The sequence below is a fragment of the Brachyhypopomus gauderio genome, chromosome 10 (genome assembly GCF_052324685.1).
Source record: "Brachyhypopomus gauderio isolate BG-103 chromosome 10, BGAUD_0.2, whole genome shotgun sequence".
Classification (NCBI taxonomy): Eukaryota; Metazoa; Chordata; class Actinopteri; order Gymnotiformes; family Hypopomidae; genus Brachyhypopomus; species Brachyhypopomus gauderio.
This window is the reverse complement of record NC_135220.1, coordinates 4,267,716-4,287,232: the sequence shown is the minus strand read 5'-3', so window position 1 is coordinate 4,287,232 and position 19,517 is coordinate 4,267,716. Positions and strand designations below refer to the sequence as shown.

General features: G+C 42.5%; 1 protein-coding gene and 1 long non-coding RNA gene across 5 annotated transcripts; one reads left to right on the top strand and one right to left on the bottom strand.

The window, feature by feature from the left end:
- The first annotated feature begins 2,282 nt into the window (after positions 1 to 2,282).
- LOC143526244 (uncharacterized) lies at positions 2,283 to 3,424 on the top strand. The gene is made up of 3 exons (XR_013133837.1): positions 2,283 to 2,458; positions 2,993 to 3,100; positions 3,248 to 3,424. It is a non-coding gene; the product is annotated as an uncharacterized LOC143526244 (long non-coding RNA).
- Positions 3,425 to 12,231: 8,807 nt separating this feature from the next.
- LOC143525223 (uncharacterized) lies at positions 12,232 to 17,758 on the bottom strand. 4 transcript variants are annotated; one of them, XM_077018881.1, is made up of 9 exons: positions 17,561 to 17,758; positions 16,424 to 16,587; positions 15,811 to 16,308; positions 15,568 to 15,687; positions 14,012 to 14,866; positions 13,695 to 13,814; positions 13,160 to 13,230; positions 12,551 to 12,899; positions 12,232 to 12,445 (listed from the first exon to the last, which is right to left on the bottom strand). In XM_077018881.1, the coding sequence occupies exons 1-7, from the start codon at positions 17,628 to 17,630 to the stop codon at positions 13,207 to 13,209; spliced, it is 1,851 nt and encodes a 616-aa protein (XP_076874996.1). In that variant the 5' UTR covers positions 17,631 to 17,758; the 3' UTR covers positions 12,232 to 12,445; positions 12,551 to 12,899; positions 13,160 to 13,206. The 4 variants fall into 4 exon arrangements, with proteins under 4 accessions (XP_076874996.1, XP_076874998.1, XP_076874999.1 ...); XM_077018883.1 differs by lacking the exon at positions 17,561 to 17,758 and adding an exon at positions 17,303 to 17,501; XM_077018884.1 differs by lacking the exon at positions 17,561 to 17,758 and adding an exon at positions 16,825 to 17,014.
- Between the last annotated feature and the right edge of the window lie 1,759 nt (positions 17,759 to 19,517).

Below are 19,517 nucleotides of genomic sequence, written 5' to 3'. Positions count from 1 at the left end.
GTTTACTATATACAGTTACAATTACAGTAAAAAAAAACTATGTTGCATACAATGGCACGCTGGCCAATGATATTCCTTCCCCTCCTTCGTCCGTCTTTTTGTGAGGTTGAATCCAACCTCATCAATGAAGATGAATTGGTGCTCCACTGCATCTACCTCTAGCTCAAAGATTCTCTGAAACACACATGACAGTATCAGAAATAGACATGGAGGAGTCACTATTGTGAAGCACAATCATTATGATTACAATACTGAAATATGTATAATTTATACAGTGTTGAGGGGATACATCAGTTGTGAGATTGTATAGGGCTTACTTGCACATAGTTATATTTCAGTTCTTTGACTCTTTCTGAATTGCGTTCAAAAGGCACCCTGTAGACCTGCTTCATCCACAGATTATTTCTGCGCAAGACACGGTCCAGCGTTGATAATCTCACCCTATCAATATTTTGAAATATCTCGTTGTTTTCTATTATTTTTCTTTGTATTTTCCATAATGTTATGGCATTATTTTCTAGGACTATGTTCAGGATTTCAGTTTCCTATTCAGGAGACAAAAGACGTTTCCGTCCACCTCATGTTGGTAACCTTTCAGTTCTGCAATACAAATAGTAAAATACTGTAAATACTGTGTAGGAACACAAAGTAGGAATACATTTCCCAAATACTTGAAACATACTTTATATTTACAGTCCTACAGAACAGTCCACAGGCAATACTGTACTCATTGAGTACTGTATTGATATGCAGTACTGCAGTTTCCTACTGAGAGTTGATTTCTTACCTGTTCTCATTACGGAAAGTCCGGATGATGGATGCTACAGTGTACCTACTCACATTTGGCTGTACTCTTTGCCCAGCCTCCCTCATTGTTAGACCATAGACCACATGGTCAACCAAAGTGGCTGGGATCTCATCAGAGATTACGGTCCTTGGCCTTCCTCATCCTCGTCCTCCTCCTCTTGCTCTCACTCCTCTGGCTCTCCCTCTGTTTCCGCTGTTGGCATCCATTGCTCCAAAACAGAAGAGCTCACCACTAACAGAAGAGCTTTTGCTATTTTATGCTAAAGCTCTGATTGCTGGTTGTACACATGTGTGACAGGTGTTTGCTGATATGATGAGTCAGTGTGCATAGTAGGACAATTAACTTTAGAATTTTGAATAACAGTGTGTTCCTTGTGAAAACAAGAGATTTTCTTCATGAAAATTATGCCAAATGCAGAAAATTGTGTGTAGTGTTTTGAAAAAAGTGTGTTTTAGAACTGCTATTTGAGTGTAAAGCAGGAATTGTGCTTGTAGTTTAGTAGAATTGGTTCAGGGGGTTGGTGCAATAGTTACATGTTGTGGTCATTGTGTCTCAATTACCAGCATTAGTGTGTTAACAATCGAGAAAAACTGTAAGTTGGTAGTTGTTTAGATAGTTGGTGGGAATACTTTGGGGGGAAAGGTGTGTTCAGGGGCAAGTCACCATGAGTGGAGAATGTATGTGAATGCATGACATGGCTGCCGTTAGCGCCGGGGTGTATTTGAATGGCAATTTTAAATAGCCATCTGTGGAAATGAGCTTTCTGAGCCAGTCTCCTCACTCGCCGACGCCACAATATCTATGTTCACTGCAACGGAGAGATGGAATAATTCTGGGAACTTGGGACTATGGAGTGTTTAAACGGTAAAAAAATAATAATAATAACGAAAATGTGGAGTAGGCCTACATGTACATTGTTATTTTCTTCTACGTGGTGTTGCTGGTTCTCGCGAGAGTTTCGTTTTAGTGTTCTCGTGTTTTTGGACGGCAGCCAGATGAGTCGGCGATTCCCCAGTCGTTGCATTGTTGTCCGAAACGATACGTTAACAAATACGAGCCTCTTGTAATTCCAGGACGAAACATGAGAGAACGTGAAGACGTTAAGATTGGGCGTTTTGAAAATAAACAACCATTAAATAATGTGATAAAAAAGCGAATTATTTCGATTCATTTCGAGTATATGTATAAATATTTAACTTAATTAAGTTTAACGTGCTGGGAAATATTGAAATGGACCTTTAAAGTGACGTACAAGTGCTTTAATTCCACCTTGTATAGGTGTATGAACCCGGCAAACATGACTTTGTCCATCGCGCTGAAGCGCGGCGCGCGCGCGAAGTTCAAAATTCGAGAGGTGCACGACCTCGCGCAGCGACAGCGCGCGAGGCCCTCGCGCACGGGCGGAGCCTCCGCGATTACGTCATTTTCGCCGCGCGGACCCTCGCGCCGCTCGCTCGAAAGCAGAGACCATAGACATATATACATAGACGCCTCATGGAACGCTGAGTCGTACGTAAATGCGTCCGCCATATTGGTGAGGGCAGAAGAGCGATCGGAGAAGCAGCGAAAGATGCCTCGCTCATGCTCTGCGTATAACTGCACCAACCGCTTTTCAACTGAAACAAGATCAATTGGCATAACCTTTCACAGGTAAGAATGTAAATGTATTAATGCTTCTATTTGTCCATTACGGAGTCATTTTACGTACAGATTTTCCTGATTTTGTGTTCAATACTGTTCATCACGGACGTAATACTGTGATTTCCCGCGGTGAAACCAGTCTCAGAACAAACAAAGAAAGTATATTTTTACTAAATTCGACCGAAGTAGGTACTCTGATTATTGTGATTTGTTTAGCAAACGTTTGTCATACTATGTAGGTTTCCAAAAGATAGAGATCTCAGAAAGAGATGGGAAACAGCTGTCAGACGAGAAGGGTTTTCTGCTAGCTTGTCCTCCATGCTCTGCAGTGAGCATTTCAGGCCAGAGGATTTTGACAGGACAGGTCAGGCAGTCAGGATCAGAACTGGAGCTGTTCCTTCAGTCTTCTGTTTCCCAGCTCACCTCCAAAAGGTCGGTGCTTCTAGAAAGCCAAGATTCAGAGCCACACCATCCTGGAAAACGTATTTTCCCTTTTTGGATCTGCTTGTTAGATAATTTTTTATCTTTTATCATTGGTTTTAGCACGTGTCTACCAGGACATCTAAGAGCTCAAAGAAGGCTCAGGAGACCCCGTCACTAGACTGCTCCCAACCTGTTCAGGAGGCTGAGCCAGTGTCTGTGGGCAAACATGTGAGTCAATACATGATAACTTTGTCTTAAGCAGCTGTTAGCATTATGACAGCCATGAACAAACGCTGAAGCATTATGAACATAAGTCATTATGGAGCATTCTTCAAACACACACAGATATTAACAATATTCACATCTCTGTTGTAGGATCACTCCTATGCTCTGCCTTCATCCAATGAGGATCTGAGGGCCAGACTCAGGGAAGCCTTGGCTAGGGTGGAGAGTCTGGAAAGGGAGAGGAGGAATGCAAAGGACAGAGAGAAGAGGGCAAAGAACACTGTGAGTGGTCTTTTGGAGGATCTCAGAATGAAGAAACTGATTAATGAAGATTTGAAAGAGCAGCTCGATATATACTCAGGTATAAACAAAAATTTTTTTCTGGATTTTTAACTGTTTTAGATATTGATTGATTTTGTAGTTGTGTTTAAGAATAAGTAAAAAAACGAATAAATAAAATCAACAAATATTAATTTACCAATAAACTCTAAGTGATGCAAAAAATATAAAGGAAACTAAGAATAAACTATATATATATATATATATATATATATATATATATATATATATATATATATATATATATATATGTATATATATATATATATATTAATGTGTACATATATAAATAGATATTTTATTTATTATTTCATATATTGATGATGTGTGTGTACATATGTTCATAAATGTTAATTACTGTAAATATAAAAACGGAATCAATTGTATCATAGGTTGACATTTTTTTATTCAGAAATTACAATTAAAATATAATGAAAAGTCATAAATGTTGTCTTTGGTGATTGTTTAATTTCCAAATATATTAACGTTTATATGTGAGTGGGTCGATGACGAACATTAGCTAAAAATACTTTGTAGAAGAGCACTTTCTGAAGTTCGCTCCATTCACTTGCATTAGCCTTACTGGCACATATGCCCTCACCAATATGGCGGACGCTGTTACGTATCGCAGCAGCGGGCTGCCCCGCTCGATGAGGCGTCTATGTATATATGTCTATGGCAGAGACTGGCTGAGAACGTATAAACGCCTACACCGCTCCGTAGCGCGCGGCTCCGCCCACCTCGCGCGACCCTGCGCGAGCGGTGTAGGCGTTTATACTTTCGCGAACGTCGCGAGCATCTCAGCATCGCTGCAGTGTTCTCCGAAACGATAGGTGGCAGTGGAGAATAAAAACCCCTGCAAAACCGGGGAAAGAACATTTTTACCTGACCAGAGACCGTATATATACACATCAGGCATCAAACGTAAATATGGCTTTGCAGTGTTGTCCGAAACGATACGTTAACAAATACGAGCCTCTTGTAATTCCAGGGCGAAACATGAGAGAACGTGAAGACGTTAAGATTGGGCGTTTTGAAAATAAACAACCATAAACTAATGTGATAAAAAAGCGAATTATTTCGATTCATTTCGAGTATATGTATAAATATTTAACTTAATTAAGTTTAACGTGCTGGGAAATATTGAAATGGACCTTTAAAGTGACGTACAAGTGCTTTAATTCCACCTTGTATAGGTGTATGAACCCGGCAAACATGACTTTGTCCATCGCGCTGAAGCGCGGCGACAAAATTCGAGAGGTGCACGACCTCGCGCAGCGACAGCGCGCACGGACGGAGCCTCCGCGATTACGTCATTTTCGCCGCGCGGACCCTCGCGCCGCTCGCGGCGCGTCAAGTATAAACCAGGCTTAAACCAGGCTTAATTCGTGAGCCCGCGTCGCCGATCAGTCATGTAGTGTGAAAGCCACAACAACTGAAAGACTCGCGATTACAGCACAACCAGTCGTGTAGTGCGAATGGCACAAAAACCTGACGACTGAAACGTCGTGTAGTGTGAACCTGGCATTACCGTACGTTCTCAGCCAGTCTCTGCTTTCTCTGTGGTTGTTTATCGTTTAATGGTGTCGCCACCTCTCTCTGTTATGCTTTCTCTTTACTTATTCGAGTATCTATCTCCTGCGTCGCTTCCTGACCCATCTCAAGTTTTCCCAATCCTGTATTTCTTCCTATCCGTTTTGCCTTTATTTTTGGGAAGGGTTTTATTTTGCTGTGGCGTTTTTTTCCAGTTACTTCTGCTGGCGTCGTTGGTTTCGTTTTCACGTTGCTTTTATCCGCGCTGTTTTTAAGTAACTGTTGTTATTTTGTTTCTTTCTTCCGTCTCACTACGGTTGAGTGTTATTTTTCACGCGTTGTATTTTCCGCGTTGTTTTTTTGTTTCTATTTACTCCGTGCCCTCACGGTTTTGGTTTCTATTCTTTTGCGCGTTGAGTCTTCCGTGTTGTTTTGTTTGTTCGTTCTGGATCGCGCGTTTCCCTCTCGCTAATACATTTGTGTCAAACATCAAACGAGTGTCAAACGTCTTGCTCTTGAGAACCGGCACTTGGGTCCACCCTTCTCTATATTATTTCACTTGGGTCCACCCTTCTCTATATTATTTCACTTGGGTCCTCCATCTGTTTTGAACCTTTTCCGCGCATTAGTGTGTCCCAGAACTTGCTGCGTAAAGTCTCGCGTAATTTTCTAATTACATAATGCAAGACTTCACCACGACTTAGAATCGATTTTGGGACATTTAAAATCAATTCTGAATCGTAGTAAATGAGAATCGATTTTTGATATATGAATCGATTTTTTGGCACACCTCTACTAAATATAAAATATGTATGTATCGTTCGTTACTGCAGTAATGTATGTATGTCATGTTTGTGTTTTTGGGTAACCCTGACCAGGGGGGTATTCCAAGAAGCGGGTTTAACAAACTCTAAACTTAACCCTGAACTCGGAGTTGTCTTACCCCGATCTGACATACTCAGAGTTTTCGGTTCCAAAACGGCGGATCGGAGTTAAAGTAATCAGGGTCGCTCAACTCTGAGTAGGTTGACCCAGACAGAAGCGTGTTCACGCGTAACTATGAAAGGCATTTTTAATGGAACGCAGATAAATAGGATTTATCATGGACTTAAACGCGAAAATCAGCCGAACATCGTATTTCACACCACTGTAGCTTGAAGTATTAATGACTGCGTATGCAGAATATTTAGATATTATTAAACGTAAATGTAATGCTGCGGTAGCTGCTAGAGAAAGGCAGTCAGCATGTCAAAAAAACTGCCAACAGAGTTAATGCGTGAGTGAAAATGATATTTTTATATTTAGCAGAAGGGTGCGATTATGTTATTATTTTCTCCACCTTTATAATACTGTATTGAGTTTTTAAATATTTTTTTATTGAACACTTACTAATTCCAGGTCTAATCTGAGTGGTGTGAAACACACATGGCATCAGATAAAAATGAAGTATAAGAATATTGTACAAAGTGGTATGGCTGTACATGACTATATCTTATTATTAAAATATATTATAAAATATATTTATTTACAGGAAAAATGAAATAATGAAACATAACAGTGAATTTGACTGTAATGTATATTAAAAGGTTACAGGGTGGATGGTGGGGTGGGTGGTGGTGCATGATTTAATGTGGAAAGAAGTGATTGCAGATGGAGTCTCTGACAACTCCACCATCTTTGTTGTCACCCACATGCATGTAAGGTTCCTCGTCTGTGGGCATGTCAGAGATGGTAGGCTGTCGCTCTTCCTGGATGGTTGCAATGTTGTGTAATACCACATATGCCATTATTATGTGGCACGCCCTATCAGGGGTAACTCTGAGCCCCTTCAGGCACTGGAACCTGGCCTCGAGGATTCCTAGGGTCATTTAAATTCTTGCCCTGGTTTTGCTGTGGGCCTGATTGTAGCGGGACTGTGGTCCAGGTGCAGGATCTGAATAGGGAGTCATAAGGTAGGCCTATAGGACAGGAAGGGATACCCTCTGTCTCCATGAAGGAGGCCGTCATGTCCTATAATCACACTAGGGTTTGCAATGATTTAACTATTACACTGCATGTGAACAACTAGCAAAACTACCGCAGGCCTACTCTGTTCAGATTTGTTGTACAGTGTGGAATCATACACGGATCCTGGCCATCTGGCTTCAACATTTGTGATGAGGTGGGAAGCATCACATATGATCTTGATGGGAAGAACGGTCAGTTACAATAGCTACGTTATTTTTGTTACCATTAAAGATAAGTACATTATTCATTAAGGATTATAAAGGTTAGTACCTGTACATTAATGCTATGGAATTTTCATGTTCTAATGGTGCTGGAATAGGTAGCATATGTAGGTTCCATCAATACAGCCAATCACTCTAGGAAATCCTTAAAATGTAAATGGAATGAAGTTCGTTATATATTGCCTCTCCTTTGCTTAATTTCTTTATTGTCCGTGTGAATTAAAGACAAACCAATGATGCTGTGGAATTCCTCTTTGATGTCCATAACTGGCTTAAGCCCAGGAAACACCACAAAACCGGGCACTAGTCATTTTGATGCCGGACATAGTTTTCGGACAGACCGACATACAGTAGCTTTGCTGACAGATTCCGCATCTCCTACACTATAAAGAAAACTTCCACTAGCAAAAAACGAAGACCGATATATAACAATCTGGAGAGAATTTAGGGCTGATCCGCGATGTGTAATATTTATTATTATAATAATAAAGTTATTGATGTAAGTAATGGATTGTGCTGAAAACGATAACGTTCATTAAAAAAATTATCCGAAAATGATAGTATACTATCATTATATACTAGGCCTATGTCTATTCGGGGTTTTATAAGGCGTTCCCGACGAAGAACTCAGCGAATAAACTGTTTCAATATCCACATGATCTTCGAGGAAAGGACACGTCATGATGACGTGTTTGTAACTCTGGGTCAGGTCCAAGTTAACCTGCCAGCAAGCAGGTTAGCTTCAGAGCATAAGTTGCTATAGTAACTGACTCCGGTTCTCTCTAAGCTCGGTTTCTGGAACGGAAAACCTCGAGTTTCCGTGAACTCTGAGTTAACTTACCCGGGTTTTCTCGCTTAACCCGCTTCTTGGAACACCCCCCAGTAGTATTGGCGCTGCCCAGCTTAATTAGGGGGAGGGGCTACTGGTATAAGAGGGCTTCCTCTCAGAGGCAAAGGGAGGCTGGTTGGTTGATGTTGGTAGGATGTTGGATGTTACTGTGTTTAGCCCAAGATAACCTAAGGGCTAGACTAGCTGCTGATTGCCAGTCCCAGACTGGAAGTACTGCATATAAGTTTGTTTTCTTTTTAAACAGTTTTTCTTTTGTTTCTGAATGTTAGAGATGTACTCACACTTGCTGGAATCCATAATTAAAATACACCTGGAATTGGAACTCAAATGTCTGCATTCAACTCACTCTCTGTAGTGAACCCACCTCCATAATCGTAGTCCCACGCTCACACCGGCCCAGGATGGATCTCCTCATCTCAGCGTTCCTCGATTAGGCTGGCAGCCTTGTGGAGAAGAAAAAACAGGGAAAATTATCTCTGTATAACAGGGTACCCGCGGGTCCTTAAAAAGTCTTAAAATGTCTTAAATTTAGTTTTCCATATTCAAGGCCTAAAAATGTCTTAAAATGTCTGGAATTTTATGAGGGGAGGCATTAAATTATTATAAGTGTGTGTTGTTCAGTTGTTCTGGCGCGATGTGAACTCTGCCGAATCTAGCGCTAATGCAGAAAATAACCGCTCCAGGGTCCTAGTGCTAGATTCCTAGCGTTGGAGTATACGGCCTCAACAATGTCAACAATTTTCGTTCGCCAACCCCCCCCCCCCCCCCCGTCAACGATGTGGTACACACCTGCATCCCCAGTAATAGTATTATTTTTTCTTGTGAGAGGTATTAAAAAGGTCTTAAAAGTCATTGAATTTGAGATTTAAAAATGTGCAGATACCCTGTATAAGGACATATACAGGACAGATGAGATTATAAACATTTCTGGAGTGTGGCAACAACTTCGGCATTAAATAAAATGATTACAGCCTACAGATTTTAAATAGCTGGGTCTGCAACCATACATGATGTATTACTGCACACAAGAGCAGAAGTGGACTGCAAAGAGATGGAGTTCCTGGCTAACACCTTGTTCCTAATGGCAGCACACTTGGGGATGTGGATCTGGGCGACATGGGGAGGGATACGGCAGCAGCAGTGTGAGCAGGTCACGAACTCAGATGTTCTGATGTTCTTGCTCTTGGACATCTGCGGGTTAAAGTTATATTTAAAATGAAGGTCAGATAAATCCCTGTTACAATTTAAGATTAGAGCAGTAATTGTGCTGGTTTTCACTGGAAACAAATGAGCTAATGGGTTTTCAGTGGAAAACTATTACAAGGAGAAAATGTTTGCTGAAGAAGTTAAATTAGTCAGCATTCAGAAGCATATTGTGGAGATCCTACCTTCATTCCTGCTCTCACGTCCCTGCTGACGTATCTCTCCAAGTCTGTGCCTTTTACTCTGTGTTTGGAGGAATCAAACATGCTGCGTTTCTTGTCATGCAGCCTGGAGCAGATGGCGGCGTGAATTTCAAGGCGATGTTCAGCGAACTTGCGGCCGCATGTCCCACACTCTAGCGGCAAAGCACCGGTGAATCGGGGCCGAGCATCCACGCTTTGAGACTCTTCTCTAGGATCTCCATCACAGTAGCTGCTACCCCTCCTTTCTGCTTTTATTGCGCCATCTTCACTCCCTGGTTCCTTTGTGAAGCGCCCCAGGTAGTTATACTTTGACCATTTTGTCTGCACTTTCTTTACTTTGGGTTTCTCGCAGACATTTCTGGGGGCTTTCAGCTCTCTTTGCTCGTCTCCATCAGCCTCTGGGTCCTTCTGAAAGCGGCCCAAGTAGTTGTACTTTGGCCTGCGCTTCCTCTTATACTCCTGAATTCCACTGACTTCCTCCACATTGTCATCTTGGATGGTGGTCACATCCAATCGGAGGTAGTGCCTTGAGGTATCTGAAGCCGGTATTTACCAACGACTGGGAGTCTAAGAGGGAGATATCTTCAGAGCAAGTCTTCTTCAGCTGAAGAGGCCTAAGAACGACTTGACTCTGTGTAGCAGGCCGAGGCTGACAGGGAGGCTGTGGTGTCTGGAAGTTCCCAATCTTCCCTGGTCTCAACTGTACAGCTCTCTTCTGCCGAAACGAAGCCTGTGCCGTTGTGCACCTCCCGAATTTTGTAACTTCGTGCGCGCCGCGCTTCAGCGCAATGAAACAAGTCATATTTGCAGGGTTCATGCACCTTTACAAGGTGGAATTAAAGCACTTGTATGTCACTTTCAAGGTCCATTTCTGTATTTCCCAGCACGTTAAACTTAATTAAGTTAAATATTTATACATACACTCGAAATGATTCGAAATGATTTGCTTTTTCATCACATTATTTAATGGTTGTTTATTTTCAAAACACCCAATCTTAACGTCTTCACGTTCTCTCATGTTTCGTCCTGGAATTACAAGAGGCTTGTATTTGTTAACGTAATACAAGAGAACTATTCAGTCAGACAGATATTTGATGTGAAACGAAGTAGTTACAATTTCAAGCATTTTCAAGTAGGCTACATGAATGAATGAATGAATGTTCGATTTATATAGCGCCTTTCCAAATTCCCAAGGCGCTTTACAATTTAACACAGGTACGAGTCACAGACAGCCAATCACACACACACCGGCGAGAAGCGGCAGCCAATTGCGCACAGCGTACTCTCTACCGGAAGCCACAGCCCCCTGGGGGACTGAATGGGTTGCAGGAAGGGGAGAGAGGACAGACTTTCAGACCCTGGTGGCAGAGCACCATCCACCACTGGGCATACAAGCAAACACACACTCACTCAGACACTACTTTTTATTGAACATAGAGACACAGACACACACTCAGGGAGAATTTGTCAGGGAATCAGGGAGGGCCAATTTACCTAACCTCCATGTTTTTGGACTGTGGGAGGAAACCGCAGATCCCGCAGGAAACCCACGCAAACACAGGGAGAACATGGAAACTCCACTCAGATAGGGACTTGAACCCAAGACCCCAGTGCTGAGAGGCAAACGTGCTAACCACCAAGCCACCGTGTTACATTAGCTCTTTAAATTACAGCACTTTTCAAATCTGGAAAACAAAGCAACATTAAAATTGGTCAGGTAAATGTTCCTTCCCCTGTTTTTGAGGGGTGTTTCTTTATACTAACACATATCGTTACGGACAACACTGCACAGAACATGATGCGTCAAGTATGAACGCTTCCGCCGTTCGCGGAGGTTCATGCGAGGTGGGCGGAGTCGGTCACGGTCACTCGCGAAAGTATAAACCAGGCTACGCCAGCAGCAGGGCAAAACGTTAATATTGCAGGCTGCTGCTAACGAGCCTCGCTGGTATCTGACAGCTCTGAGCCACCAATATATTGGGTCTTTCAACCATTTCTGGCTAAATTTGCATTTCCCCATCTCTCCGAACAGACGTTACCGTACACACATTACGCCAGTCCAACAACCATACCGCGCAATACTGCGAAGGTTGTGCACTGCATGGCTACCGATTTCCGCCCCCAAGGTTCAACACACAACGGAATTATTCCTCCCTAAATTTAGCTCCGCAAATTTAAGACATTTCGGTTGAAAATTTAAGACAAAATAAGACTTTTCAAGGCCTTATTTGACAAAAATGAAATTTAATACCATTTAAGACTTTTTAAGGACCCGTGGCCACCCTGTCTTATGTAGCAGGAAACAGATGTGCATGTATAACATGTCTAGAAATGTTTCACCAATAGCTTTCATCCTTCCTGGCATCACGGTTCCCATAGGGGCACCTGTCCAGCTGCTTCTTTGTTTTGTATTTACATCTATTTCCACCTCACCTTTTAGTTTTCTGCCCTTGATATTCACCTGATCCTTGTAATGCTGCCTTGTGTCTTCTGCGTGTTGTCCTTCAGTGCCCTTTGTGAGCTTCTCTATTGTTTGCCTCTTTGTTGTATTCGTGTTTGCAGTTTTACGTTCTATCCAGTTCATTCTGTTTCCATTTGTTTCCCCTTTCGAGGTTACATTCGCCTATGTTTGTTTCTTTGTTAGTTGATCTACCCATTGTGTTAATAAAGAATTGTCGCATTTGCACTTGTGTCCAACCCAGCTTACCCTCCCTGACTCCGACATAGTGATAGAGGTTAGACCAGGACTAGAATCAGGGATGGGCTCAGTTTCATGGGATATCAAATCAGATTTTATTTATATAGTGATTTTTACAACAGTTGTTGTCACAAAGCATCTTTACAGTTGTCCGAGTCCAAGCCCCCAGTGAGCAAGCCAAGGGCGACAGTGGCAAGGAAAAACTCCCTAGTTTTTTTTCTGCATGAGGAAGAAACCTTGAGAGGAACCAAGACTCAGTGGGGGAACCCATCCTCCTCTGGCCGACGCCGGTCACTATGACAACAATTTAAAGAGAGAGAAAAAAGCAAAAGATGTGAGGGATAAATAAAGTCCATATTGGTGTAGATTTATAAACATGAGTAGTTCTTTATGTAATACCTGTACAGTCCCAAACGTCTTGATGGTTGGTAATGGTATACATGAGTCCTTCATCTAATTCCTGTTTAGTCCTATCCATCATCCTTTATCCATCATCCACGCTGGTTAGTCAGGGCAGTGGGTTGGTTCTCCATCATACCTGGTTAGGCAGGAGGTGGCCGGCTTTGATGATGCCAGTAGCTCTGGCCCAACACCAAAAGACTCTACAGACATTCAATTGATATCAAATGTTGTACTTATCTGTTTCTGTGTGATTCTCAGGGGGACTGGCGTCCCAGCCTGCTCCTTCTCTTATAGTGGCCGAAGGGCCCCGCGGCCTACTAAAGGGGGGGGGGGGGTTTTACAGTTCCTGGAATACATGAGGACGGGAGATGAACGCAATGAATGGACATTTAATTAATTATACTTGTCAGACTAGTGCACTAAATATAAAATATGTTCTGTATGTATCGTTCGTTACTGCAGTAATGTATGTATGTCATGTTTGTGTTTTTCTTTTGTTTCTGAATGTTAGAGATGTACTCACACTTGCTGGAATCCATAATTAAAATACACCTGGAATTGGAACTCAAATGTCTGCATTCAACTCACTCTCTGTAGTGAACCCACCTCCATAATCGTAGTCCCATGCTCACACCGGCCCAGGATGGATCTCCTCATCTCCGCGTTCCTTGATTAGGCTGGCAGCCATGTGGAGAAGAAAAAACAGGAAAAATTATCTCTGTATAAGGACATATACAGGACAGATGATATTATAAACATTTCTGGAGTGTGGCAACAACTCTGGCATTAAATAAAATTATTACAGCCTAGCTGAAAAAGACAGAACCAGAAGGTAACAAACGCTAAACTAAATAAGTGGGTTTTCAACCAAGACTTAAAGATTGAGACTGTGGTAATAAGGTAATATAAAATGTTAAAATTATGTAATATGCTGTAGTTTGTGCTAAATTTATTAACATGATGTATTCAAGTAATTTTACAACACATCATGTATGAGTGAATTTTGAAAAAGTCTCAGAAAAATCTGAAAGCATTTATAGATAAAGATTTTAAATAGCTGGGTCTGCAACCATACATGATGTATTACTGCACACAAGAGCAGAGTTGGACTGCAAAGAGATGGAGTTCCTGGCTAACGGACCTTGTTCCTAATGGCAGCACACTTGGGGATGTGGATCTGGGCGACATGGGGAGGGATACGGCAGCAGCAGTGTGAGCAGGTCACGAACTCAGATGTTCTGATGTTCTTGCTCTTAGACATCTGCAGGTTAAAGTTATATTTAAAATGAAGGTCAGATAAATCCCTGTTACAATTTAAGATTAGAGCAGTAATTGTGCTGGTTTTCGCTGGAAACAAATGAGCTAATGGGTTTTCAGTGGAAAACTATTACAAGGAGAAAATGTTTGCTGAAGAAGTTAAATTAGTCAGCATTCAGAAGCATATTGTGGAGATCCTACCTTCATTCCTGCTCTCACGTCCCTGCTGACGTATCTCTCCAAGTCTGTGCCTTTTACTCGGTGTTTGGAGGAATCAAACATGCTGCGTTTCTTGTCATGCAGCCTGGAGCAGATGGCGGCGTGAATTTCAAGGCGATGTTCAGCGAACCTGCGGCCGCACGTCCCACACTCTAGCGGCAGAGCACCGGTGAATCGGGGCCGAGCATCCACGCTTTGAGACTCTTCTCTAGGATCTCCATCACAGTAGCTGCTACCCCTCCTTTCTGCTTTTATTGCGCCATCTTCACTCCCTGGTTCCTTTGTGAAGCGCCCCAGGTAGTTATACTTTGACCATTTTGTCTGCACTTTCTTTACTTTGGGTTTCTCGCAGACATTTCTGGGGGCTTTCAGCTCTCTTTGCTCGTCTCCATCAGCCTCTGGGTCCTTCTGAAAGCGGCCCAAGTAGTTGTACTTTGGCCTGCGCTTCCTCTTATACTCCTGAATTGCACAGACTTCCTCCACATTGTCATCTTGGATGGTGGGCACATCCAAGGTCGGTGATCCAATCGGAGGTAGTGCCTTGAGGTATCTGAAGCCGGTATTTACCAACGACTGGGAGTCTAAGAGGGAGATATCTTCAGAGCAAGTCTTCTTCAGCTGAAGAGGCCTAAGAACGACTTGACTCTGTGTAGCAGGCCGAGGCTGACAGGGAGGCTGTGGTGTCTGGAAGTTCCCAATCTTCCCTGCTCTCAACTGTGCAGCTCTTTTCTGCCGAAACGAAGCCTGGGCCGTAGGGGGACTGCTTGGGGGCCTTGGAGAATACTGAGTTCCTTGGCCTGAAGCAGAAGCAACCCTTTGTGCCCCTTGAGCCACACTCTGAAAAATGCACCATGGACCATTCAGAATGTTTAGCATATTTAGAAAGATACATACAACATATTCAGAAATTGAAAACCTCAGTTCAAATACAAACACAATCATTTTCTTACCAATGATTTACTCCTCTGTTCTCTCGCTTCATGCTTCTTCTCAATAACTGAGAGAGCTAGCGGAACCCGAGAGAGTCTTTTCTGTGGCTTCTGTGACTTACCAGAAGGTAACACAGACTTGGGAGCATTCTGAGACATTGGCATCCATCCACTACACCGTCAACAAACTTGAGTGACCACGAGCAGTGACTGGATGACAACACCAGCGCCCCAGTCTACCATAAAACCCTTCACCCATGAACCCCTGGATCTGTACCTTTATCTAAGGGGGCACATTAGTTATCAAACGCTAAACTAAATAAGTAAGTTTTCAACCTAGACTTAAAGATTGAGACTGTGGTAATAAGTTAATATAAAATGTTAAAATTATGTAATATGCTGTAGTTTGTGCTAAATTTATTAACATGATGTATTCAAGTAATTTTACAACACATCATGTATGAGTGAATTTTGAAAAAGTCTCAGAAAAATCTGAAAGCATTTATAGATAAAGATTTTAAATAGCTGGGTCTGCAACCATACATGATGTATTACTGCACACAAGAGCAGAGTTGGACTGCAAAGAGATGGAGTTCCTGGCTAACAGACCTTGTTCCTAATGGCAGCACACTTGGGGATGTGGATCTGGGCGACATGGGGAGGGATACGGCAGCAGCAGTGTGAGCAGGTCACGAACTCAGATGTTCTGATGTTCTTGCTCTTAGACATCTGCGGGTTAAAGTTATATTTAAAATGAAGGTCAGATAAATCCCTGTTACAATTTAAGATTAGAGCAGTAATTGTGCTGGTTTTCCATGGAAACAAATGAGCTAATGTCTGCACTTTCTTTACTTTGGGTTTCTCGCAGACAATTCTGGGGGCTTTCAGCTCTATTTGCTCGTCTCCATCAGCCTCTGGGTCCTTCTGAAAGCGGCCCAAGTAGTTGTACTTTGGCCTGCGCTTCCTCTTATACTCCTGAATTCCACTGACGTCCGCATTGTCATCTTGGATGGTGGTCACATCCAAGGTTGGTGATCCAATCGGAGGTAGTGCCTTGAGGTATCTGAAGTTGGTATTTACCAACGACTGGGAGTCTAAGAGGGAGATATCTTCAGAGCAAGTCTTCTTCAGCTGAAGAGGCCTAAGAACGACTTGACTCTGTGTAGCAGGCCGAGGCTGACAGGGAGGCTGTGGTGTCTGGAAGTTCCCGATCTTCCCTGGTCTCAACTGTGCAGCTCTCTTCTGCCGAAACGAAGCCTGTGCCGTAGGGGGACTGCTTGGGGGCCTTGGAGAATACTGAGTTCCTTGGCCTGAAGCAGAAGCAACCCTTTGTGCCCCTTGAGCCACACTCTGAAAAATACACCATGGACCATTCAGAATGTTTAGCATATTTAGAAAGATACATACAACATATTCAGAAATTGAAAACCTCAGTTCAAACACAAACAAAATAATTTTTTCTTACCAATGATTTACTCTGTTCTCTCGCTTCATGCTTCTTCTCAATAACTGAGAGAGCTACCGGAATCCGAGAGAGTCTTTTCTGTGGCTTCTGTTTGGCACACGCATCTGATGCTTCTATAATGCAGCACATTCGCTGTATATCATCTTGCAATTTCTTGTTCTTTTCTAATAATAATAAAGAAACTATTATTGAGTCCATGTTTTCATTAGTTATATGACCTTGTCAAAAACAGGTAGCCTACTGAAAGGTAATGAAATTCAGCGCTGATTATACCAGACCTCAAGCCTGACAACCATTGTGACTTAACAATAGCAGGTGAAACGTGAAAAAGACAATGGGAGCTTGACTGCCTTTTTCCGTATGGAGCCAGGCTGCATGTTTTAACTAGCTACATTACTTACGCTGTGTAGTGTTTTCACAGAAACGAACATTTATATAACAGCAGGGTTGCCAATTCTCACGCAATTAGCGTGAGACACACGCATTTGACTGTCTTCACACGCCACACATCCGATTTCTCACGCTGAAAAAAATCTACTTTATTTATCTCTGATCTACATCTATGATTCAATGAGTTAATGAGTTACTAGTTCGCAAACCACTGGCGATCGATCGATCGCGATATAATACTTAATGTGTGTCCCTTTACACCCCCCTCCGCTAACAATTTACATTCGCCCCCTCCCCGCTAGCTAGCTGGCTATTGTAACGATAATAATAGGTTTTAAAATCCTTAAGAGTTGTGTTAGGATGAACGGGACCGTAACACTCTTTAGATGTAGCTAGATAGCTAACTAGCTGTTGAAAAGCTGGCTTAAAACACGAGTAAAGGTTTTTAAATGTAGCTAGCTAGCTATTTAAATGAAAATTAAGGCTTACAAACTGGTTCATGCTTAAATGCTATCCAGAAGAGGTGTTTGGCCGTTTTTAGTACATTAAGCTACGTTAAACTGTCTTCACGTTAAGCGTTTAAGACTCCGCTTAATAGTACGTTGAGGTCAACAGCAATGTAACAGCCGAAATTAGCTTAGGTAGCTAAAACGAGCTAAGGTTTACCCAACTAAACTACATCTTCACTCAACTTTAACAAATCCTGTTAAAGATTTATGAATAGATCAGTGTGGAAATATTGTTTACGTTTGGTCTTTTTGTTGAAATGACCAGAGAATAGCCAGAATGCGGTGTGTCGCTTTGTTTCTTCTCGCATCAGTTTTAAAATATGCACTTGTAAAGATGAGTCTGTCTTAATATGATATTGTCTGCATGATGGTTTTAAGTTGGTGTTAGTATCGTCTGCATGTAGGGTTGCCACCTGCTCCGGTTTTCCCGGGACTGTCCCGGTTTTCACGTCGCTGTCCCGGTTTGTCCCGGTTTTCCTTCTTTTTAATATGCCCGGCAACAAAAAAAAAATACATTTAATGTCCCGGTTTTCATTGGGTTAGTTCAAACGACTATTTAGACTGTTTCTGCACACTTTAAATCCGTCTTTTTTTCTGGCTGTTTCCATTTACGTTCGCCTTTTAAGGTGGTATAGCTTGTTTGACGGTTTAAGGTGGCATCACCAGCGTGATGCTTTTAAGGTGGTATCGCATACGAGATGGGTTTAAGGTGGTATTGCCTATGTGATGGTTTTAAGGTGGTAAGCACTTTGTACTTCTATTGTCTATTGTACTGCTTATATTGTCTTATCATGTGCTTTTGTAAATTCATGTCCTGACATTGTTGATTAAGCTGGGTCACTCTGGAAAGGTGGCTTGTAATTTCAGGACATTTACCACGGCAAAAACAAGAACAGCATCCACACTGATCTTGAAATGGTACTAATGAAGCCCTAATAAAAGATGCTGTCATTGGCTCGTTCTCTTGCTCTCTCCTGTGCTGGATGTAGTCAGAGGGAGGAGGGAGATCCCTCTGGTCCAGACCATATCTGTGATCAGACTGTAAGTCAGACAACATGTCAGAGATAAGACTGTGAGTCAGACCATAAGTCAGACAACATGTCACAGATAAGACTGTGAGTCAGACCATATCTGTGATCACACTACAAGTCATACCAAATGTGTGAGCAGCCTGAGTCACACCATATGTGTGATCAGACAGTGAGCCAGATCACGTGTGTGATCAGACTGGACGTCAGGCCTAGCCATCCACACTTCAGGTAATTTAATCAGACACACAGGGAAATGAGGAAAAGTAAAAAACCAATAATCCCTTTTGTAGATTTTTATCTGCACTGTCATCTTTAATAATACCTCACTGAAGGGAGTCACTGTTAAATTACAAAGCTCTGGTGCACACATAGCATGTGGTGTTATAGTGATGGTATTTTAGTGGTGTTTACATGGAGGTGTTTTAGTGATGGAAGTCCAGCACAATTGATGATCTCCAGTGCATTTCAGGAGATCTTACTGTTGCACCAGGAACATTTTAAAGAAGGTCCTGGAGTGGGGGGGGGGGGGGGCAGACAGAGAGAGAGAGACAGAGAGAGAGAGAGGGGAGAAAGACGTTTGTGTCAGAAAAGGCAGTTCTGTGGGTTTATGTCTGTATTGTATTACGAGGCCCTTGCAGTAACATCACAGTTTGTCTCATGCACTAGTTAAACAGAAATGGGGGTGTAATGACCCTGACAGCACATCAGACACACACACAGGGTGAGTACGTGAGGTTAAGGACTAGAGCTGAGGATTAGAGCTGAGGACTAGAGGCAAGGACTAGAGTTAAGGACTAGAGCTGAGGACTAGAACTGAGCACTACAGCTGAGGAATAAAGTTAAGGTCTAGAGCTGAGGACTACAGCTGAGGACTAGAGCTAAGGACTAGAGCTAAGGACTACAGTTGAGGTCTACAGCTGTCTCAGGCTATATCTGCACAGTAATGCCACATCAAACACTCTCCATCTCCTTATTCATTCCTTGTTGCAGGAGCCATTATACTGCTCCTCTACCACAACCCCGCCCCCCCTCCCTCCGCCCAATCTCATTACGCCCTTTGTTCACCCCCCCTGGTCCCCTTCTCACTGATCCTCTCTCCTCCATTTATAACAGGATTGGGTTGTGGTTTAAAGGGGAGCCCAGATTGTGCAGGGTGTAGGGACT

What these genes read in the sequence shown, in the direction of transcription:
- LOC143525223 (XM_077018881.1), bottom strand. Translation starts at nt 17,630, where the DNA reads ATGCGAGAAGAAACAAAGCGACACACCGCATTCTGGCTATTCTCTGGT. An exon ending in ACGTGAGAGCAGGAATGAAG is followed by an intron (nt 13,815 to 14,011) that starts GTAGGATCTCCA and finishes TTTAACCTGCAG; the next exon opens with ATGTCTAAGAGCAAGAACAT. An exon ending in GTGCTGCCATTAGGAACAAG is followed by an intron (nt 13,231 to 13,694) that starts GTCCGTTAGCCA and finishes CATGGCTGCCAG; the next exon opens with CCTAATCAAGGAACGCGGAG.